The sequence below is a fragment of the Tyto alba genome, unplaced genomic scaffold, assembly GCF_018691265.1.
Source record: "Tyto alba isolate M040663 unplaced genomic scaffold, T.alba_DEE_v4.0 Super-Scaffold_48, whole genome shotgun sequence".
Classification (NCBI taxonomy): Eukaryota; Metazoa; Chordata; class Aves; order Strigiformes; family Tytonidae; genus Tyto; species Tyto alba.
Window position 1 is genome coordinate 6,991,104 of NW_024881324.1, and position 23,600 is coordinate 7,014,703.

General features: G+C 46.0%; 1 protein-coding gene and 1 long non-coding RNA gene across 3 annotated transcripts; one reads left to right on the plus strand and one right to left on the minus strand.

Annotated features, from left to right (window-relative positions):
• Positions 1 to 2,162: 2,162 nt before the first annotated feature.
• ID4 (inhibitor of DNA binding 4, HLH protein) lies at positions 2,163 to 5,781 on the minus strand. 2 transcript variants are annotated; one of them, XM_042806946.1, is made up of 3 exons: positions 4,999 to 5,781; positions 4,123 to 4,181; positions 2,163 to 3,686 (listed from the first exon to the last, which is right to left on the minus strand). In XM_042806946.1, exons 1-2 carry the CDS (start codon positions 5,401 to 5,403, stop codon positions 4,137 to 4,139), a joined length of 450 nt encoding a protein of 149 aa, XP_042662880.1. In that variant the 5' UTR covers positions 5,404 to 5,781; the 3' UTR covers positions 2,163 to 3,686; positions 4,123 to 4,136. The 2 variants fall into 2 exon arrangements, with proteins under 2 accessions (XP_042662880.1, XP_042662881.1); XM_042806947.1 differs by having other exon boundaries at positions 4,992 to 5,781.
• A 1,049-nt stretch (positions 5,782 to 6,830) lies between these two features.
• On the plus strand, positions 6,831 to 21,052 carry LOC116963175. The gene is made up of 5 exons (XR_004407996.2): positions 6,831 to 6,991; positions 11,675 to 11,812; positions 13,892 to 13,952; positions 16,843 to 16,934; positions 19,488 to 21,052. It is a non-coding gene; the product is annotated as an uncharacterized LOC116963175 (long non-coding RNA).
• The last annotated feature ends 2,548 nt before the right edge of the window (positions 21,053 to 23,600 follow it).

Sequence of the window (23,600 nt, forward strand, 5' to 3'; positions counted from 1 at the left end):
TTTTACATGGGATGAACACCTCCCGTCATTTGGAAATTTCAGAGGGGAGCCTCAGCATCTGCAAGGACTGGGACCTCCGCGCTGCAGCTAACCAAAACGGACACACAGCAATAGCAGTAGCCATCGCTGCACTCTGCAGTGTATCAGTTAGGGACAGAAAAGACCTAGGTCCCTCATCTGTTCCTTCTCAAGACCGTTTTCTAGTCCTTCACAATGTCAGTGTCCCAAGCGAGAGGTTCCTCACAGGTTCTACTAGCAATGTATTTCCCAATCGGCTTCTCCTCAGCAAGGCTTTCCTGATAATCACCCCAGCTTTCCCTGTGCTTCTTTTCTTACCCCAAACTTAATCCCTGTAGAAAGATGAAGTAAAAGAAACATGAATGCATTTTGCCTGTTTCATCTCCCTCCTTCTATAAAGATGGGTACATGTTGTCACCGGCTCATTACAAGTGGAAAACTGGAAGTTTGTTTGACAGCTGGTGACTTGCTCAAGGTCACAAAAGAGCCTCAGTAGCAGAGCTGGGAACAGAATTTAGTATCCTAATTCCCAATCTGGCAGCCTCACCATAACTCTCATCACGCAATCAAAAACCTCCTTTTAAGGAATGCTTTTGTGACCAAGAGCAAATCTGAGGCATTAGAAAAAAGAGTCTTTTTAATTTGCCTTTGTTCAAACATTTATGCCTTTTGCTGTATGGAGAACATGATTTAAACAAGATATGGGATTAAAATATGATGAAAGACCCCAAAACCTTTGAAAACCAAAAGTAAGTATGACTGTATTTAGGACTGTACTGATTCCAGCCATTAGGAAGCGAGCGATTAGATATTCCTTGCTTAGTTTCATACATAGCATAAGGAATAAATCAAGACCAGCATCTACTGTGCTCTGGTAAGAGCTTTTTTGAGTGTTACATGCAGGGTTCCACATTTGTCAAGAATATTATATAACAGGAAAAATTTTCACAGCTCTTTAATACGACTTTATTTTCTAAAGGTCCTAACTTGTTGCACCGCAACAGTTTTTTAAAAAGCAAAACCAACTCCTCAAACCGCTAAACCCAACGGGGGATTGCCCGGACCCCTTGAAGAACAGTTCAATGATTTATCAGCTCTCCTAGGATACACCAGCTTTGCTATGTAGAAACTCGATAAGGTAGTTTCCTATTTTAAGACAGCACCTTTTGGTTGCTTCCTCTTCTGTGTAACAGAACACTGTAATTTGGCAATAGTGGATAGAAACAAATGAGGGTATTGAGAACTAATGTTACTGAAAAACTGTTTACAAAATAAGCTGAGCTATACAAGCTAAAGCAAGCAGCAGACTACAAATATTAATAGGATAAACGAAGAAAATGAGCCTAAATTTAAACCACTCCTTTGGAAAAAATGTTGCTTTTTTTTAAGCACAATGCAAGACTTCCCAAACTGCAGTAAAAGAAATCCTTTTGATAGCATTCTTACTGTCATTGAATTAGTTGGGAGACACAGAATGAGAAGTTCATGACTTGATTTTACAGGAACATGTATTTTGCTCACTAAACTGCTATAACACTCAAGCTGGGGGAAAACAGTGCAGGCACCCAGTCCCTATCCCTGGAGTCAGGGCCCCGGCTGTGGAAGGCCCCCGCCCTCAGTGCATTTGCAGTCACAGGAGGCCCTATAGTTGCAGATGTGTTAGCCACTCTTTTATTTGATCTTTACGCAATTATTTTGATTAAGAAAATGTTCATCTTGTTGACATTATCACTGTAGTCAATAGCTAATGACCCCAGTAGTTAATTTCCTTATAAATATTTAACTTAATAGAAGTCCTCCCTTGGGTTATAGTACTTTTGACACTTGTATAATCTGAAACAAATCCTCTTTTTTAGTCAAACAGACCATGTTACACACACAGTTGGCTAGCTATTTACAAAGCACCCAATTAAATCCTACTTAATTCTCCCACTCTGAAAATCCCATTTCACTAGTGCGCAGGCTACTGATCACACGAGATGAGCATCTTTCACTGAGCCTGGACACGAGTTTAGTCTGTAAAACTCAATTGCACAAAAGCCTGCTATAAAATTAATTCGCCCATCAAATGGTATGTAAAAAAAAAAAAAGTGCAGAGAATGTGCAAATTCAGAGGATTGAAGAAATAAGCTGAAGAATCACAGTTAAAGACAGGTAAATCTAGTTTAATGTTCACATGTAGTAGTTACACATCACAGAGATTAAACAGGATTTTAACTGTAACATAGCTGCAGTGAAATGCAAGTCATTTTGTACTAGAAAAATAATCTTGACGCAGTTACCCGATTTTTGGTCTACGTAAGTTGATTTTAAGATGAATTTACATCACTGATCATAATGACTTTGCCCATGTGCCCTTCTGCAGTTCGGTATTAATACTCTTTGGACGAAGGAAACAGCAACTGTTTTTGTTAATGGTTTGCCCTTTGGTTGCAAGCAGAGAACTGTTTTCACTTTTTTAAGCAATTAATAGGCTATAGGAACACAAGTTTGCAATAAAACCTTCCGGTGTTAAATGAAGTTCCAGAACAAATTTCTTGATCTGATGCAACAGCAGATTTAAAAAAAAAGCTGATTAAAGATCTAAAGCATCACCCCCATAATGCAAAAACTAGATAGAATTTGTTATTCTGTTCTCAGTAAAAAACACTACATCTTACTGCTACTTTTATAGAATGCACTAAAAACCCCTGTGCCTAAATGACAAAAGTGTAGTCTCAAAACGTATAATACACTTACTAACATTTTAAGTCTAGATTGAGGAAAACACATTTCTATGGACTCCAAACAAGTTTATTTGCAATTAGACATCTCATGCAATCATGCAGGACCATTAGCTATAGCAGTAACTTCCGAGTCTAAAGGACATTTGGGGACAAAAAAAAGCCCTAAACATTCATGATACTTCCATATTAGCAGCTCTGTACACGAGCTGCAGTTTTCTAAAGAGATATTCCCACAGATTTAAAAAAAACATACACACCTTTATAATATTTACAAAAAAATATTTAATTAAAAATATTTTATAATTACAGTAGTCTATTAAAGCATATACTTTTCTCACACTTATAGAACATCTCTATATATACACAGTATGAAATGTCACTCATTTATCTATACAATATGTAACATTCCTGCAGGGAGAAGAAAGTTCCCTGGGCCCCAATAAAATCCATCTATTTTAAACAATAGATGTCAAATATATCTACAAATGCTCTGGTAGATTAGTAAAGCTTCAAGATTCAGCTGCTCGGTCCCTTAAGGGTAATAACGCTTCTAAAGTCTGGTTTGGGCTCGGTCCTCTATCCCGGGGCTGAGTCGCAACTTTTTTTGCTGCTCGAGTCCGACCACCTCCTGCCCCCGCGGGACCCAGCGCTCACGTCTGGCCGGGAACGAGGAGAAGCGGGTGGGTGGGGAAGGACACGGGTGGGGCGGGGGGGGACACGGGGACGGGACCGCTACGGCCGTGCAACACGGTGGGAAGGCTGGCTCTGTCGGGATGAAGCATGGGAACTGCTCGGGTTGGGGGGGCGAGTTGTGAGGGGGGGGGGGGGGGGGGGGGCTGGTGTTGGGTGGCTCCTTCCTCCGGTGCGGCGGGGCCGGGCCCCCCCCCCCAACGCCGCCGCCCGCCCCCCGCGGTGCCTCTGCGCGGCGCCGCCGCCGCGCACCTGTGGGAGAGGAATGAATAGAGGGGGTGTGTGAACCGCTCCGCTCCAGACCGACTGGCGCCACCAGCACAACACAAGACATGCTTGATCAACAACCCAAAACAAACCAGGTCAAACAACAACCGCAGCTCCCAAGGCTGGGCCAAGGCGGAGGGATGCGCAGCTGCGCGCCGCAGCCAGAAGCGCTTCGGGGGGGGAGAGGAAAGGAAAAGGGGGGGGGGGAGGAAAAAACAAAACAAAACAAAAAAACAAACAACAAAAAAACCCCAACACACACATACCAAAAAAACCCCACCCGGTAATTAAAGAAAATAAAATAACCACCCGAGAATTAAAAATAAAACCCCCAAAGCCTCCTGCAAATACTTCCCGCTGGGATCAGGGCCCCCCCCCGGCCTCCACACCCCACACCCCCCCGCGGACGCCCGGCACTCACCTGGGGAGCGGCGGTCAGCGGCAGAGGATGCTGTCTCCCGGCTTGTTAACAGAGCCAGCCTGCGCACCGACGAAAACCAAACACGGCCAAGTTAAGAGGTGGGGGGGGGGGGGGGGGTACAAGGAGATGGAGATTCTCCCGCCCCCCCCACATACGCACGCACTCCCCCAGATCTCCCCTCCGCGTTCGGGGCACTGCCACAGTCCTGCCGGGGGAGCGCTCACGGCAGCCCCCGGCTCTAAAGGAGGGGCCGCAGGCGGGCACCAGCCCGGGGGGACGGAGCGAAGGGGGCCGCGGCAGCGCTGCCCGCCCGGAGACCCCCCCCCCCCCGGGGGGCACGGGGCTGTCGGGGCACGCCGCTCCCCGCCCCTCGGCTGTAAGCGCCGCCGGGTTGCCAAGGGGGTCCCGCGGAGAGGAGACGCTCCCCGCTTCTTCTCCCTTCCCTCCCTCCCCCCCCCCCCCCGAAAAAAGACGCTGCGCCCAGGGCGGTAGATGCGCACAGCCCCCCGAACCCGCCTCTCCTCGCTACCCTCGGCGGAGGGCTGGGAAGCGCAGGAGCACCCGCGTCTGCTCCCGTGTGTGCAAACACGCTGATTACAGCTGCTCCCTCGAGAGGCTGTAATTACACGGTAAACACCGTGCGGGTGCCTGCCTGCACCGCGGGGACGCAGGCATCCACCTACCGCGCACCGCCGGGGCGTTCCTGCGCCCGTCTGCCCCGTCCCGTCCCGTGTCCACCCCCCCCCCCCCCCCCGGGGGCTGCGGGCCCTCGGCAGGGCCACGGGGCCGGCGGCGGCGAGGCATCACCGGGACGCTCCCACGGCGGCCGGTGTCCTCCTCCCCGAACCGCGGGCTGGCGTGGGACGCACCTCTTACCGGGTCAGTGTTGAGGGCTGTGAGCGGGGTCCTGGGGGTGCCCGCGGGACAGCTGCCCGGGTGCAGGGCGGGCGGCTGCTGCTGCTGCTGCTGCCGGAGCAGCGCCGGGTGCGTCTCCAGAGCCAGCTGCAGGTCGAGGATGTAGTCGATGACATGCTGCAGGATCTCCACTTTGCTGACCCTCTTGTTGGGCGGGATAGTGGGCACCAGCTTCCTCAGCCGGCTGTAACAGTCATTCATATCGCACTGCAGGCAGAGCGCCGCCGGCTCCTCGCCCGACGGCGGGCCCCCCTTGCAGCCGCTGTGCTCGGCCAGGCACCGCAGGGCCGGGTGGCCCCCGCCACCGCTCGCCACGCCGGGCTGCGCCTTGCGGCTGGGGTGCCGGACGGGGCTCACGGCTTTCATGATGCCGCAGGGAGGGAAAGACCTCCCTCTCCACCACCGCTGCCGCCTCCTGCGACCCCGGGCAGCCGCGCACGCAACGCGCCGCCCGCGCCGCAACGGGAGCGGGGTACGGCTGCAGCCTCGCTGGCGTTTACCGGCGGGTGCCCCCACCCCCCCACCCCCCCCTCACGGGATGTAACGAGAGGTGCTCGCAGGGCCGCGTGACAACAGCGGCACCGCCAATAAAAAAAAAAAAAAAAAGGAAAAAAAAAAAAAAAAACACACAAACAACCAAAACCACACACAAAACCAAAAAAAAAAAAAAAAAGACCAAGCAACCAAACCACCCCCCCCAAAAACCACCTCTCCCCCCCGCGGCTGCTCAGCCACAACCGCGGCCGCCTCTGCCGCCGCCGCTGCCCGCGCCGCCCGCTATATAGCGCGGGGGGCGGGCGGGGCGCGGCGGGCGGTGCCGCGGCGGGGCAAGGCGGGCGCGTCTCGGGGAGCGCGGGGGGGGCGCCGCGGTGCCGCGCCGCAGCCAATCAGAGCGCCGCGTCCCCGTCCCCCGTCCTCCCCCCCCCCTCGTGGAACGCGGCGCCGGCCAATGGCGGCGGGGCCGGGGGGGCGGTGGCGCTGCTGGAGGGGGCGGGCGGCTGGCGCTGACCCCCGCGGGGGGGGGGGGGAGGAGGAGGAGGAGGAGGAGGAGGAGGAGGAGGAGGAAGAAGAAGAAGAAGAAGAAGGCGGTCCCGGGGAAGAAGGACTGCGGGAATGCGAGAGGGACTGGCCGCCCAGCGGCTCCCCGCGCAGCCCCGCGCGGCCGGCGCCGCTCCCCGCCGCCCGCCCGCCCGCCCGGAGGAAGGCGGCTTCCCCTCCCCCCCACCCCCCCTCCCCTCCCCCGTCTTTCCCCGGGAGAGGTGGCAGCTCCTCGGGGCGTGAAACGCGTTTTTATCCTCTCGGTGTCGGAGACCCGGCACGGCTTTACACGTATTTTGAGGGAGTTCGGGACGCCGGTTGAAAGGCAGGGAAAATCCCAAGCAAAACTTGAGAGGGAGGGAGGGAGGGGGGGGGAGAGGGGGGAGGGAGGAGGGTTTAGGGACCTCAAGCAAAGCGATGCCTGGGAACATTAAATTAGAGCACATAACTATTAAAAATGCATGGAGATGGAGTATTTAAAATTCCTCCATGACATATAATATTAATCCGTTTTATGTAAAATTCATACCTGTAACTTAATTTGGTCCATTAATGCACCAGATCACGTATTAGTAGATGTACCATGTTTTAAATATGATGCTGGAAATGTCCAGAGTTCTGTACTTTGAGACAGAGCATTAAAATTAAGAGACACATACTCCTGAGTCCTGCTTAAGTCATCTCGTGGCAGACTGTAACCTTTTAATTTAATAATGCAGTGTTCAAACTTTCTGTTAATTCCTGCTGCGGATTAAGAGCCATTGCATATTTGAATGGGACGCCGGTGTGAGAAGCACGGCGCCCGATCCTATAGATGCTGCGGTGCTTCGAGCTCTCCGCGAGTTGAAGCAGGGCTGATCGCTTGGGCAAAGGACTGCAGGAAGAAGTAAAGGCTGCAGGATCTGCCCCTAAGATTGTAAGTCAAAACCACCAGAAGGGAAGAAATCCATAATGGTGATTAATGATTGCATGTCCCCTCAATGCTTAGTCACAACGGGTGATATATAAAGGATACAGTGGGAAGCTGTCAAACCCAGAACTTGAATGAACGGTGAGACTGGATCATCTGAAGTGTATAATGAAGCACACTTCCATTCTCTCTCACCCTTTAAAAACATATGTTTTGAGGCTCTGCTTACAAATACTCACACTCTTGTTTTCCTTATTTTATACCACATTACCAGTCCCATCCACGGCAGTTGGGCTCCCTGGCACAAAATCTAAGTGCATGGTGTAAATCTTTCACTGACTGAGGTCTAGATTTGTATGCTACATCGTGGTGATGTGATGGGAAGATGTATTTCCGTTAGCTATGGGCTGGATGATCCCAATTCTGCTGCAGTCATTGCTTTTATTCTGTGAAACTCTACTCCCTGCAGTCTCTGAGTCTCGCAAGGTGGAAATATATATGGGCCTTAAAGCGTACATTATGGTTATGCTTTGTTTCCCCGAGTCCTGGTAATAAGGACAGACTTGATGTGCTGTCTAAAAAAAAATAGATCTGTAAATTGTGGTGAGCATGCAGACTCAAATCTTGCTGCTCCCATTTAATTAAAATCTTAGTGTAACTAGATACACTGTAATACTGGGTTGTTCTGTTTGCTTTGAATCCCTCCTGGGAGCCACTCTGATCTCACTGGACATCTCTGGGAAACCCCAGTATGTAACTGGTTTCCCTTTAGCTCTCCCAGAGCTAATTTGGACTGATTCTTTCTGTACACACACACACACACTCTCTATATTTCTCTCTCTCTCTCTCTCTGTCTCTTTCTCTCACACACACATGCACGCACGCACACACGCTGTAGCAGTACTACAGCAAATCCACTGAGACCACACTGGCTGTTGAAGATGACTCAATATTTCTGGAAACCCGTGAAGAACCAGGATATGCTGCAGACCTCTTCTTCCATCGGGCTACTTCCACCGCAGAGGGTACGAAGGGAAAGCCGAGGGTCGGTACGCGTCGCTGAAGTTGCACAAGAACTCTGTGCGTTCACGTAGCTAACGTATCACACCAGAGATATGTGGGAAAGGGAAAAACAGCCCTTCTCTCTAACTACCGCATAAATATTCAGGGGATTTCCTCTAGTAACTCCCTTTGATACTCATGAAGTTGATACATGCTAGTCCGATATGCTCGGCTGAACAATAGGCACCAATTCCCTGTTAACAACCGGTCTGCTTGTGCTCTCCTTGAAGTCAATGGGAGTTTTGTCATTGACTTAAGCGAGAGCAGGTTGGGTCGGCTGATTTTTCAAAATTTAGATTGGATGTGCGGCAGATGCTAAGTAAATTGCTCCAGAAGTGGGTTGGAAACCCCAGAATGTTAGCAATGGAGGTAGGCATAGCAAAACTCCTCATCCCTGAAGATACACACAAGAGAGAGGGACAGTAGCTACTGTTCATGCTTTTGTCCTATTAATAGCAATATTTTTCATGACATGAGTATATAGGGATTAACGCTCCTGTGTTTCAGCAGACCAAGTTTGGATTTTTGAAATAAACCCTCTGCATCTTTGAGCATGTGGTCCCTTCCTGGCTGGCTGGCGGAGTTCATCTGTCTTAGCTGGGTTTTTGTGTGCTTTCTTCCTGCATCCAGAGCCAAGATTCATTTCCATTGTAACCAGCTCTTGCAATATTATCACAAAATCCTCGATAATGCTTGAATGGACCAGTTTGGTCCATTAACAGAGAACTGATGAGTTCAGATCACATCATAGGTGCTCTCTGCAGCTTAAAAAAGTTGCTTTTGACTCAAAACCAAAGTAAAGCAAGTTAAAAATGAAAACATAATGACTGGCCTTGTGTCCCCTTTGTCATGAGGATAATCCCATTGAACTTAATGAGAATGAGTAATGTCAGCTGAATTTGTCAGCACAGGTCTGAGCATATGAATATGCCATTGACTCCAGCTGAAAAAATAAACCTGAGACATCAACACTGTCTCTGGGTCATGGCACCACGGAAGGGGGATGGTTCTTCCAAGTGGAGAACACAGGACATTTCCTCTGACGGCACTTTGGATCCACAGATGTTTGTGCATGATACGATGCTGCTGAACCAACTGGTGCATTGGATAGCACCGTATTAGTTAAAATAGTCTCAGGACGGATAAAATTTGAAAGGAACACACTTATGTATGCAGAGGGAAGCAAGCAATCGATGTGGTTTCTTACAGAAGGCTACTTGCTATACCTACCTTAAGAGGGCATGAAATGCACACAAATGCACAATGCATTTTTATTCTCAGGCAGGTTATGGAACAGTGGTTGAGTCAAGTGTCCCTGTTTTGGGGCTTGGGGCATGCTGTACCAGAGCAGTGTAGTAAAATCCCAAGCTTTCCTTTGCTCGAGGCTGATAACTTGTGTGACAAGTTTCATCCTGGTGGGCACAAGGATATGTGATGCTGAGACACCCCCCCCCTGCTCCCCATTCCTGTTGACTTCAGCAGGCAGCCAGGAGAGTCAGGATCTCAGAGGAGCTGCTCAACACCTAGCAGGGCTGATCATTAAAAAAGCATTATAAATCTCTGAATGGTTTATGGTTTATGAGAGAAATAGCAATTGATTCCTCAGTGGTGCCATTACTCTCCACTATTGCTATCATTCAAAAGGCAATAATGTTGGTTATTTACCTTCAATTAAAATATCTAGTTAGTTGTGATGTCATTTAAAATAGCACTATAATGTGTTTAGTGCTCCCTTATCAAACACCATAGATAAACTCCTCTTGGCAACAGGGGATAGTGATATGAAATGAAAAATGGGTGGGGGAGTGAGATGGAGGAGAGAATATGTAAATCTTTCGCTTTCTATATGCCTGTGTCCCCTTGGGCCCCAGGCTGGAGGTGAGACTGCGGGCTCCTTTGCAGTGACACCCCATGGGTCCTTAGAATGGGTCAGGGAAGATCCATCGGGCATTCAGGGAGCACAGAGAAGTCACCTCACTCTGCAGGCTACCGACAGACTAAAATCCATCAGTCTTCTGGTACCACTCCTTACGAGGGACAGCTCATCAACAGAGCTTGACCAATCTCTCCTTAACACAAACCTTTTCCCCAAATAGCATGAGTCATCTTCAGTATTGTTTTCCCTATTTTCCTCAAATCCAAAATCTAAATAAAACTCACACACTTCACTTAACGTGGTGGGCTTTTTTTGTCATTCTCTGGTTGTGGTCGTGGCAAAATTTTCTGTTTAATGAGAAAACCTAGGAGACTCTCAAGACCTTCACCTCCTCATTGTCCCCTGTGCATGAAGTTTAATATAAAATAAAAAGAAAAATGTTTGTTGATTGCTCACAACAGCTCTTCACAGACAAGAGATTTTAATTTTTTTTTGCATGTGCACATAGTTGTCCAGTTTAGAGAATCCTTCTAATGACAGGAGCATATTCCTACCCACCTCTTTATGCTTTCCTTCAGCTTCATATGCTACAAAAAAAATCATGTGACAACAAACATTTTGGAGAGATGAGGAACAGATTAAAAAAAAACCCTTCTCCTTAAAAGAACCTTCTCCTTAAAAAAAAAAAAAAAATCCCCAAACCCTTGATCCTTATGTAAGCTCTTTTTCACACAAACATGGAAATAAATGCATAAAGAAATATTTTACCTCAATTAGTGGAGAGAACCAAAAAAAGACTGTAATGGGGTTAGTATCTACAAGAGCTTTTCTTGCTGTGCTGCCTCCAGCATGGCTATGCTGTAGAAATTTGTGCAAAACCACCTCCTCCCTGTGAGAGGCTGCAGCAGCAATCAACACGGGTATGTCACCGACAGATGCCCTGGCATTTTGCTGGTGGTTGTATGTTGGCTGAAGGCTAATGTCATTTAAGAAGGTTGCTTTGTTCAGGTGACCAGAAACACCGGGTTTGTGGGGTAATGTCAGATTTCTGCATTGACTAAGGCAAGTTTGTGGCAAGAAAGATAACTCATGTTGACAACCTTCTGCAGCGTGGTCCAAATATAAGCAATCAAGATGCTTATTCTGGGGAAGGGGAAAATAATTTAGGAGTATTTGGAGCAGCTTCCTGAAGAACACTACATTAAACTGAGTTACATAGTAACAGATTGAATTTGGAGTCAACTTTAACTTTAATTTTATTTTGTGTAGATTTAGATCAGATTTATGTGTAATGTCATGCCCTTTGTCTGTAGACAGAAATCCTTAGCCAATCTGCCCGAAAACTGATGGTATGATACCGCCTCATATTATTTTCATGTTTGTTATGATTTTGCATTAAGAGCTCTATAATCACACAAATAATACAGCCTACAGGGACAATGAGCAAATCGACCTAAATTAAATAAGTATCTGGATGTGTACATGCTCATCTGCATATGTTATCATTACACCAATGATACTGGTATTTATTTTCAGGGGACCTGAAGAGCTTCATCAGCAAAAGCAGTCTAAGTTCATGCCACAAAAAAAACCTCTGCAGAAACAACAGCAATACTTTGCACCAGTACAACATTTTACATTTTGAAAGCTAGTATTAATACATTTGCTATTTGTTCTCCATGAGTGTTTTAAGAAATTCTTCAAAATCTTTGGGGTTTATCTTTTTTAATCTTCCCAATTTTTTTTTTTAGTATTAAAAGAAGAAGTCACCTCTCTCTCCCCGACTGCGAAAACAGCCTTTCCCACAGCGGAGGGACATTCAAGGTAGACAGAGAGACCTTCACTTCTTCTGCATTGATGCAAATGCACCGATGTTTTCTGTGACTACGGTCAGTTGGTTCTCAAAGTACTTTTATGGCTCAGTGTCACTTTCAGATATCACCTGCTTGCCAAATATTAATTTACAATTCTGCATTTTGCTTCATGCTAGTGACAGCCTGACCAGTATTTAAAGCACTATAGGAAATGCTGTTTGTTGAGTTGGTTCAGGTCACATTGGTGCCATTGCTGGCAAGAGAAGTTAGAAAGAACTAGAAATTCAGGTCTGGTGGCTGTGCATTAGGAGGGAAAGCTTTTCAATGTATCTTCAAATCCCTTGACTGCAGGTGTGTATGGGGCCACACCATGCACTTCCAATGCATACCAAATTCTGTGTAACCTTATTTACCTGCTATAGAGTTCCTGTTGCCATAACATGTGAGGATCTACCAAGTGCTTAGTAACAGAAGCAAAAGGCTCTTCCTCATTCTTCTTTTCCATCCTGCAGAAGAAATGGTAGAATAGTAGGAGATTATTTACAGGATCATAGCACCGTTTTAATTTGCTTATGTACTTGTGTGTGTCTGAAAAAGCAGTCTGCTAAAAAGGTGAGTTTTGTATTAATTTGTGGTAGGATGCTTTCTCTGATCATTCCTTATAGCCTGCATGGCTTCTGAGAAAGTTGTCACTTAAGAAAACACGAGCCCTCAGCTTTTGTTGACAGAAAGCAGCTCTTGCAGGATTTCATGTTGAGAGAGCAAGAAAAAAGGTGACAACAAGTAATATCTACTTTAGGCGGACAGGGTCACACTCATGGGTTTTAATTCCAGCAATAGCATGTACTAAAATTACCTTATATATTTATTAGGACAACAGGATTGCCTAATGAAAACCACTGTGTAGCACTGTGAATTTACATTAGGATATACATTGCAGAGTGCAAATGGCTGGAGATGCAGAAATAAGAAAGATGGATGTAAGCAGAATATTGGACAATGATCCATGAACTGTAATTCTTCACAGTTAAATATATTCTGTGACTTACTAATTTTCCCTCATAAGAAATGGAAATGAATGTTATTTTCCATTTTAGAGTAATTGTATAGCAATTCTTCATGTTTTTGCTTCTTGCGCAGAGGGCAAACTATGCAGAAGTGTTTTAAAGACATATTCAAAACTGCTGTTAAAAACGCTTCAACATGCAAATTTTCTTACAGTTTTGACTTTGTTTTCTTAAAGCTAAATGATGTACATATATAAAAATATTTTGGGTAATCACACAGCTTATGCTAAGTAACTATTTCAAGTTGTCTTTAATACCAGTATGTTTCCACATACTTACCTTGAAGTGTTAATGACATTTATTTTGGTAATTTTTACTCCACTTACAAGCTCTTTCAACACTTTAAAGCACTGATATATTTTACTCAAGCAAATCTCTTAATTTACCTCAATGGAGAAATTGACTTGAAAAGCAGCACAAATCCTTGCTTATGTAGAAAGTTTGTCTTGAAGTTAATGAGCTTATTTGCCTGAGTAAGGATGTGGGTATAAGGACTGCTCAAGTGAGCAGAAGTTTCACAACAGGATGCAAAGTCATTGGCTTATTTCAGACCAGCCTCTTGGAAGAGTTACTCTACATCGAGCTCCTGAAAATTGATCCTCAAAAAAATATTTTTTAAAATGCAAAAATGCAAATGCAAAAGAAAAATGGAAATTTTAAATGCAAAAGTTAAATTAAAAGACATTGTGGTTAGCGGTGATGGTTATTCAAACCAAATTTTTGGGCCCCACTGGGTTGTATTCAGTGTTCCTTGCAGTCTTTTTCCACTGGGAGTAAGAGACTCCTTACAGACATAAAGAGCTTTCTTTTGCCTCGAGGAACTACTTAACACACACAATGCATCAATTTTCCTTGCAGTACGGTATGAATTATTATTAGAAATACATTAATAGAATATTATGTATTTGTAATCTTAGCATGAGGTATGATTTATTTACAACCTTGCATCTCAGCTTCTCCTTTTTTTTTCCCCTCCCTGTCCCCTCCGTATCTTCTTTCTTCTGAACAGTCTTACACTTGCAGCATCAGGACTCTCCATGGTGTTTAATGTTTCAGTAAGGTGGCATTCTCTCCTTTCACTCTTTAGGGTACTGTTTCATCCTGATGTGCTGAGAGATGCATGCTTTCACCGCCGCATCTGACAAAAGGTACTCCATGAAGCACGTGAGCAAGCAAGTGGGGATGTCTATACGTGTGTGTCCCCTTTCCTCCGTTGCTGGAAGACCTGGTTGCTTCAGTCAGGTGCTGAGGTAGTTACAGACCATTAAAAACTACGCCAGATGAAACTTAAACTGGCATTGCATAAACAGGACACACAATGGGCAGGCACTGGATAAAGCATTTATTTTCAGTTGTTATTGATGACCTTTCAGAAGTTGCTCGTGGCTCTACTTTGGCCTGTCACTTGTGAGCTAAAGGGTCATCAATAACTTATGGAAATAAATGTCTTATTGATATTCTGGCTACTACAAGTCCAGTATATTGTCTCACATACAGACACAGAAAATACAAATCACAGAGAAACCGCTTTTGATATTAGCCTCTGTCCTTTTATCTTCAGAAAAAAATGTGGCTTTCTAGATTTTGTTTACATATTTCCCTTTTCCCTTTCCTTTTCCCTTTCCTTTTCCCTTTCCTTTTCCCTTTCCTTTCCTTTCCTTTCCTTTCCTTTCCTTTCCTTTCCTTTCCTTTCCTTTCCTTTCCTTTCCTTTCCTTTCCTTTCCTTTCCTTTCCTTTCCTTTCCTTTCCTTTCCTTTCCTTTCCTTTCCTTTCCTTTCCTTTCCTTTCCTTTCCTTTCCTTTCCTTTCCTTTCCTTTCCTTTCCTTTCCTTTCCTTTCCTTTCCTTTCCTTTCCTTTCCTTTCCTCTTTCCTTTCCTCTTTCCTTTCCTTTCCCTTCCCCTTTCCCTCCCCTTTCCCTCTCCTTTCCCTCTCCTCTCCTTTCATCTTTCCACTCCTTTCCTTTCCTTTTTTTTTCTTTTCATTCTCTCTTTTTTTTCATCTTTATTTCCTTTATTTCTTTCCTTCCTTTTTCTTTCCTCTCTCTCTTCCCCCCTCCCCCCCTATTTCTATTTTTTATTCTCTCCCTCTTTCATCTTCTATTTCTTTCTGGTATTTCATAAAGATATGTCCCTAATTTATTTATAAGGGTAACTCTCCAGAACAAGGTAGCGTTACTGAGCTAGCTTACCAGTTCGCCTATGCACATGAGTACATTCATAATTGATGAAATGGTCTATAGTGTTGTGGCTAGAATAAACTTAAGGTCAAATCTCTGGGAGAGCAAATCTTGCCATTATTCCTGATGAGAAATAAATACGTGCAGGAACTAAAAAGTGCAGAGCTGAAAGGGAATAAAACTGAATGTATAAGGGCATTTTGAACAATTCATTCCAAAGTGAAAGTGCTTTTTCTTAGTTTTTCTTCATTGCCTTGATCTTCCTAAAACTGTTGTTGGGGCAGGTTAATGACTGACCTTTGAGGGAACCACATACCAGTCTTTGTTCCCTAGCAGTCAGGATCTTGCAGAGGCTTGAAACCTTTGAGGGAGAGAATAGGATTAAACTGCTGTATGAAGTCCAGTGCAGGTGATGATCAATGGGAGCGGAGGAGCGAGTTTCTCAGGACGCTCTCTCCCTGCCCCCACCAGCTGGAATTTATTGCGTTTATTGCAAAGTTACCCGACGGAGACAGCTGACTGTCAATGACTGTTCTCAGATTAATTTCCAGTCATCAAGCAGTCATCGAAAGCATTTAGTGTTAAAATCCCAATAAGATTTTAAAGGTTACAGGTCATTTAGATTTAAACATCATATCAAACAGTTAAAATCAGAAAGTCTTAACTTGAGCCTCACACTAAAATCACGCTTACATGAACTCAGCTTACTTGCCACCCTCCAATTTCCAAATTGTCCAGCGAACTAGAGGAAGATGAGGAGTGTTTGATTCTGCAACATGCACACGTACTGGCTGACCTCAGATAAATTGGTGTTTGCAGGGTGAGTCCTTCGCACATGCCTGCCCTAACGCCTGGCTGTACACCTGGGAGTGATGCCACTGATCCTAATATCCTAATACCTTACACCGCCTGCAAAGTCCCCTCGCATGCAGACTTTTGCCGGGGGGTTTGCTTTCACCTTGCCCACAGACCAAATCTGCACTGCTCAGATTGGTTTAAAAATCCACGCTCAGTCTTGGGGCCGAGCCGCCGGCGCGATGCCCGGCTCCCCTCCCCGTCCTCCCCCCTCCCCAGCCCCCCCGGTGCGTGGCTGGTCCCTGTGCCGAGGTGCTGCTGCTCCCCTCCGGCTCCTTTGGGGGGGGTGAGCCTTTGAGGTGACACGGTTCAGGTAAAGGGTCTGCAAGCTGACGGGCGGCACTTCAGCAATCCGCGGCCTTTGAAGGCTTCTGTATGACTGCAAGCGGTTGTAATTATCCCTACAGGTTTGGACTCAACCTCCTTTTCCTCCTTGAGAACTTAGGCACCAAACCAATTTACGAACAGAATTAAAATAAGCAGAATTGTGATGAAAACCATCGCAAGTGTCCCAGCTGCCTGGCTGCAAAAAACTACTCAGCAAATGCCAAGTGCAGTAAGACACAGAACTGTGTCATTAATTTAAGCTGCTCTAGGATTTTACCGATACAGGAATTTAATGTCACATCCCCTCAGCCTGGAAGAGCTCCCCGGCGTGCAGGCACCAAGGCCCACAGCTAGAGGTGCTGTGAGATGGAGATGGGATAAAATACAGAGGAGCCGTAGTTTGTGACTGACAGGCCGGGGGCCGTTTCATGCACTGCAAAACCCCCTGCCCTCTGCAACAGTTTGATGTCTTTACTGAGAAAAATTGATGTTTAAACCCAACCTGCATCTCCTGCTGGGTCGCCGGACAGCTAGGCTGGCTTTTGCCAAGTGGTCTTTGTCCTGAACCCACTAAAACAGACGTAAAGAGTAGATCTATGTAAATAACAACCTACATAAAGGAAAAATCTGATTTTCCCATTCTAAGCCTAAACCAGTTAGGAATGTACCCTCTCATGCAGAACCGCAGTAAGAAAGCAATGAAGAACTTCCTACGTGAAGTAAACTGTTCATTGCGAGTTTGAGAGGATGTTTCCGTGAATCCGGCTGAATTGTAAGTATAATCAGGTATTCTGCAGTGTGGGAAGCTCGCTGCCGAGAGCAGTGGGAAACTTCGGGGCTGAATGCGGGAAGTTGGGGAGCGCTGGCAGGGATTGCTGGAGCGCCGTGAAAAGCCCCTGGTTCCCGCAGGAACTTTTTTTTTTTTTTTTTCCTTTCTGAAGTGCCGGCAGATGAATGGGAAGGCGCGAACGGCGGCGCCTTCCATCCTGACAGCGGAGCGCTGGAAGGCCCGGCCCGCACGTTTCGTGGCCGGGGGGGGGTGGTGTGTGTGTGTAGGCGGGGGGGTGACTCTGTGGGTGGGTGGGTGGGTGTCTGTGTGTCTGGGGGGGGGGTGTGTGTGTGTGTGTCTGTGCGTTTGGGGGGGGGGGTTGTTGTCTGTGTGTGTGTGGGGGGGTGGGGTGCTGCGCGGGTTCCCCCCCCCCCCCCGGGGCAGCCCAGACTGGCCGGCGCCGGGCGCGTGACGTCACCCATTCACGCCGCGGCCCGGCTGGCGCCGCCGGGGCGGTCGCCGTGGCAACGCGGACGCCAATCTCCCGGCGATGACTCCCAGCTGCCCGCACCCCCCCGGGGCCCCCCCCATCTCCCCAAACTCCTCACTCCCCTCCCTCCGGTTATTTCGGCCCGGGCAGGAAGGGCCGTGGGGCGAACCCGCCTCGCGCGCCGCTGGTGTTCGTGGCGGTGGCAGGTTTCGCGCGGCGGCCGTTGCGCCACGGGGCAGAAGGGCCGCGGTGGGCCCGTGGCAAAGGCAAAGGGGGGTGGTTTTTGCTGGGGGGCGCGGGGCTGGTCTGCGGGTGGGTCTGGGGTGGGGGGGAGTTGCAACCTCAGGGCTTCCCCTGCGGAATAGAGGGGGCTGCCCGGAGGGAGCGTGGGGGAGCTTGTCCTGGCTCCCCCCGGCCCAACATCTGTAGGAGCGGGTGGTTAAAGGACTTTCTGGCTTGCAGGTGGCAGCTGTTGCATTTAATAAATATTCCGCGGGCCTTTCTGTACGGTTGTTTTTGTTCTCTTATTCCTTGATGTCTGTGGCACCTGGCTGCAATGAGTTCCGCAGTTTCATTGGGTGTTTCATGAAGAAAAAATTAATTCCTTGAAAAATCTGTCAGCTGATAATTATAACTGGCACCACCTAATTCTTGTGTTCTGAGAGAGAGAATAACTTCCATATTCACCTTTTAGATATGATTACTGCTTTTGCTGATCTCTACCACATTCTCCCTAGCTGTTTTTTGTTTTTTTTTTGTTTTTTTTTTTCTTCCCCTGTGTGTGTGTATGCTGTAGAAAAAATGCCTGTTTAATCTCTCCCACGTGGATTCCATCCTGACTGATCATTCTGGTGCTCTTCTCTGCACCTCTGTAGTTGTGTGATACCTTTTTTGAGATGGTGGGAGAAAGATTGCGTGGAAACAGCATACCAGTCTGCTGTGTGCTGAGTACTTTTGGAAACTATTTTCTCGTTAGCTGCCCAAGCGTGAACCATTTTTGCCTCAGTAGTGCGGTCAAGTACACAAAAATCTGATACTGAATGTTTTGAAAGCTTAAAAGCTGTAGGTTTTCTAAACTCAGCTGAGAAACTTAAAATGCTCGATGTTTCTGTGAAAGACCCAGGGCTGATGCTGAACATTACAAACGTCCCTTTTTATTGATCAAATAGATAAGTTTCTATATTTAGTGTCCCTAATGAAAATTTTTGAAGTCTGAGTTGTCTGAAACTTGAAGTAGAAGCACCAGGAGACAAATAAAATGAAACTGCAGTATAACGTTAAAAGATCTTCTGACTTTTGAAGCCGTTTCTGTGATTTTTAAATGTATGGGTTTTTTATTTGTATGTGATTCAGAAACTTCCAATGCTTCGGTTTGATATTGCTGCAGTTTGGCCCCGTGTGACTTCCCGAAGTCCCGAAGGGGCTCTGAGTCAAAGGGGGGGGGATCAGAAGTGAGAGAGATTCCTGTTTTTTCTGTACAGCCCTCTGGCAGGTAGCTCACACCACTTCCTCTCAGAATGAATAGTTACTACCTATTGCCTTGCCGTTTGTTGATTCACAGTTCCTACATGAAACCATCTGTAAATATTAGCCTGTGTAATTTGTAGTGATATTAAACAAAGTGATGAGAATTCTACTTAAGAAAAAAATTGATAGCTTTCCATATGGTTTCAAAAAGCTTAACACTGATACTAGTTAGCACAGTGTAGGAACAGCACAGTTCTGACTCAATTTATCTGTAAAAATGAAGAGTTAGTGAAACATTAATTTTCCAAAATTACAGAATGTTTTAATGTGATTGTAATTGCCCCTTTGTGCTTTTAATTTATTAACATTGTTAAATTATAACTCATTGTAACCAAATGCTTTAGATGCGGAAAAAAACCAGGCTGGTATTCTGGCATATTGATATAAAGATGGTCTCTGTATAATGCAACCATAGCATATCCATTCTGATTTACTTGAACGTCACTTCTGCTAATTTTGGTGTTTCTTTTGCATTGGTATTGTGATGCTTTTAGGGCCCAGGCTCAGTCTTCTATGTCATATCATCTTTACCTTTCCAGAATGTGTTTTCTTGGGGAGCTGCACCTAGACTGAGGACAGCCAGGAGAGCTGGATCTTGTACAGAGGAGGCACAGCAAACTGGTGTGATGCTGGGGAGGGGAGCCCTGTGGAAACTCTGATGTGAGCAAAAGAGTATGTTGCAACGATGCCTGATTAGTTCATCAGGAGCCAGTGTGAGTCTGGAACATCTAGCACCGAGTAGGAGCCTGGATGCGGTCCAGCTGCTTTCTTGCCCTATAGAACTGAAGCGATAAGTCTTGCTCAACCAGATCCGTGCCTGTTTGGGTGTGTCTACACTGTGTTCCTGTTATCAGGAGTGCTGAGGAACCCAGCACAGCCAGCGTCCTCGCGGAGGCCTGACTCTGCGTCAGTGGGGTTGGTGCTGAACTGGCGGTACTGATTCAGCCTGGATACTGCAGCACTGTTCGAGGCCTGCGTGCTGTGCTCCCTGGTGCACAGAGATGAGCTCAGCTACAGCCCTGGATCCAGGCTGGATTTGTACCGTGCCCAACTGAGGGCTCGGATTGAGTTCAGTCTGGGGTTAATAGCACCAACTCCATCCCAGAGCCTCTCAAATCCATCTGGACTTTGCTGCCTAGCTCTCCTGGGAGCACGGCATAGGGGTAGCTGGGCAAGCTCTGTGAAATGCATTCATATTCCAGGCTGCATGCAAGTACTTGTATGGCTGTGAATCTGCAGTGGCCTGGGATGCAGCCTGAGCTAATGAACTCAATCAGACCTGAATTGGCTCTGCATGGAGCTCACCCTGGTGCCTCTGTTGCTTCAGCATTCTTGCTCTGCAACTCATCACCTGTGCTGTATCTGCAGATTGACTTTATCTGGTGTTGTATGTGTAGATGCATAAGCTAAAATGTGGTTGGGCAGAAAATATCCCTAAAAGCATGAAGAGGAAAATTTAGAGAGAGATATTGAGTAACACAAGGGGATTGCGTTTAAGACTAGGTCCGTACCCTGACACTTTGTTGTTAATTTTTCTTAGGGGCAAGGGAGCAGATCCATGGGAGCATGGGATTTACTATAGGAAAAACTGACTGTAGTACTAAACTTTAACTATGCTTGTGTGTTCCCTCTTTTAGGGTTTGTAATAGTCAGATATTTGTGTTCTTTTCCATTGCATGCTACAGTTCTGATCTAGCAAAACGTTCAAATTATGTTCTTTAGAGCTTTACTGGATCAGGGCCATTGTCAGTACTTCCAAAAAGTAAAGCCTAAAACATTCTCCGAAATCTTTGGCTAGAGATTGTCTAGCATTATTCCTTACCCATAAAGATCTTCTCTGGACCCTCCCATAGGAACTGAAATAGCAAATGTCATGTATGCAGCCTTGGCAGTCAGTTTTGAACTTGGAGGACTTCTTTTGGTGAAGTAGTGTGGGCCAACATGCTTATGAGATATGTTCAAAGCTTTTTATGCTTTTTTCATCCACTTGAAATACAAACAAACAATTCCCATTTTCCAAAACAGGACTAGCTGTATATTGTGATGATGGCAGCAAGTTGATAAAGAAATATGGGAAACATATTCTTCAGTTGCCTGTACAGCATGCACTTCATCCAAGAAAGAAAGAATCTCTTGGTGTAAAAATAAATCATTATATTGAAAGCTTTTCATGTGCTAGAAACTTTATTGATTTGTAAACCGTCTTTGATACACTTTGTCAGTACTGCAAAATGCTTACCTGGGTACATCAGTGACAGCTGTCTGAATTAGACTCAGAAATTTCTTTTCATCTTTGGAGTTTGTTTGCATTAGTGGGGCTTCATGGCTCTTGCTTGTGATAACCAGAATATATTCAAACATGCTGTCTTATTCTGAACCAGTTTTTCTCTTAATTTTTGCCTAGAGGCCAAGGGGATGCTGGGTGCCAGTAAGTCAAAAATTGTTATAGTTTTTTTTTACGGGGTTAGATTATCGTGAGCCCTCTTTGCCCGTTCAAGGTAGTAGAGGGCTAAAGGATCTGTTTCCAGACAGCCTATGCTACAAGCTATTTTATGGAAAGAGAAGCTCCAGTGGGGTGTTCACAGAGAAAACTTAACTCTCTGCAAGGTACATGAGTTGGGGACTTGGCTGTGCTTCCCATGGCAGGCATACTGCCAAATGAAGCAAGCTCTTTTCTAGTATATCCTGGGGACTTTGTCTGAGACCCATGTCACCTATAGGGTAGCGTGGGATCTGCCTTTTTCATGGAAGACACAATAGTGTTAGTTCAGAGTCTCTTACGATGGTTTCCTCAAAATATATTTGCTTCAGATTTTCCAGGAGGCAAAAGAAATTTGCTTGTCAGATGTGCAGTTAGTAATTTGGGACATTTGTATGCAGTGCAAAGCACAGAACTCTTGTGTTTGGCTCCACATAGTCTGTGAACACTGTTTTGTGAGGCGGTCTTAGAGAGAAGGTAATGCTGGAAAGAATCTATGAAATGGGCAGGATTTTAGATCTCTCTTTATTGTTGATTGCAATTAAGGAGATGAAAGGAGGCCCAGCGCTGAGAGTTATATTCCAGGCTTTAAAATGGGATAAGAAATGAAAACCAGCACATTTTTATTACGTGTCATTGTATCCCTGGAGTTGCCCACCAAGTGGGCTTGGTCATGAAAGGGTTCATATAACTTTATGAATGGTGTTAGCTGTGTGAAAAAATGTTTTTTTTTGTGTGTGGTGTCCTCATATATGGATACACAAAGTATCCAACCCCTCCCAAATTTGATTACTAATAATGTAATTAAAATGAATTAATTTTTGGAAAAATCCCATTACTAGATAATGTACATTGTCCTGGAATGAACAGCAACAGGAAATTAAGCATTCTAACCTTGAAATTCCAGTCTATTTATTGAACACACACAGTTTTCATGTTCCTTTTAGGTAAGGTGGCCTGGCCACCTAACTAAAGCTGGTATGTTAATGTCAGTGGGTTGAGATGACATACCATGACTATAGTGTTCCCTTCTCATGTCCTTCCTACAGGGTCCTCACAGGCCTGCTTGCCCCCAGGTCATGTACACCCCTGCATATATAGTTTATATTCAGTCAATGTGGCTCACAAATTATGTAAAGGGGCTGCCAGTCTTAATAGGGCTCTTCAGAGGAGGAGCCACGGCATTTTCTTGTGTGGGGTCTTTGTATGTTCTACCACTCCTGGGGACCTTCACCTCAGGAACACAACCAACTGGTGGTTCCCTCAGCAACAGAATCCCATCCGGGATGTTCACAGTCAGAGCACTACCAGCTGGAGGTTCCCTCTGGTAATGGTTTCCTGTCCAGGACCGTCAACAACTAGTGCACTATTGTCTGGAAGTTTCCACCTTGGTGACTGACATAGGGAACAATGGCAACATGAAAGTACTGGTCGGGGAGAGAGGAGTAACCTGCTCCATGTAGCCTGGCCAAACAGTCCCAGAGAAAGGGTGACACCACTTAGTTCAATGCATTCTGAGTTAGAAACTCAGTCCTGCAAGATCCGTTTCCCTTTCCTCTGGTCTGTCACGGCATATGGTCCCCTCATGCAGCACAAGTCAATAAAACCCATCAGTGTACATAAAGTAGGGGTAGAGCAAAGCCAGGCAAGCTGCCCCCCAGGACAGCTGCCTGACTGCCCAACAGTACCCATGGGCACAGACTCTGGGCACTGATCCAAATGATAGATTGCCAAAATTTTGTTTCACCTAAGAGAAAACTATTGAGTGGTTGATGAAGCCAGGACATAGGAACTCCATATAGCACTGGGGCAGGGGCTAACGTGGTTACCCTGAAGCACATCCTGTGGGATCACGAGGAAGAGCAGCCTCTGCAGCAGAGCCCGGTGGGTAACTGTGGTCCTGTCTTGAGTGTCATAGCTACTCCTGCCAGTGGGGCCCTTAAATGCTGAGACAATGAGCAGTGTTGCTATTTGAGAGGAGGGAAAATAGATACATTTTTCACAGTATAGATGTATTTTATTCAGTAGGTTTTTGTTTGGGTTTTTATAAACATTTCTGTTCTCCCTTCAGGGGATAAAAGATACTTTTCTTGAAGCCCTCAGGTATCTAATAGAATATATACAGACTTTGTTGTTGTTTGTCCAACCAATGTTGCACTATTTTTTTTCCTAG

Excerpts from the sequence above, each read along its gene's own strand:
- ID4 (XM_042806946.1), bottom strand. The coding sequence starts at position 5,403 with ATGAAAGCCGTGAGCCCCGTCCGGCACCCCAGCCGCAAGGCGCAGCCC. Across the intron at positions 4,182-4,998 it reads CAGCCCTCAACACTGACCCG|GCTGGCTCTGTTAACAAGCC; the intron begins GTAAGAGGTGCG and ends GTCGGTGCGCAG.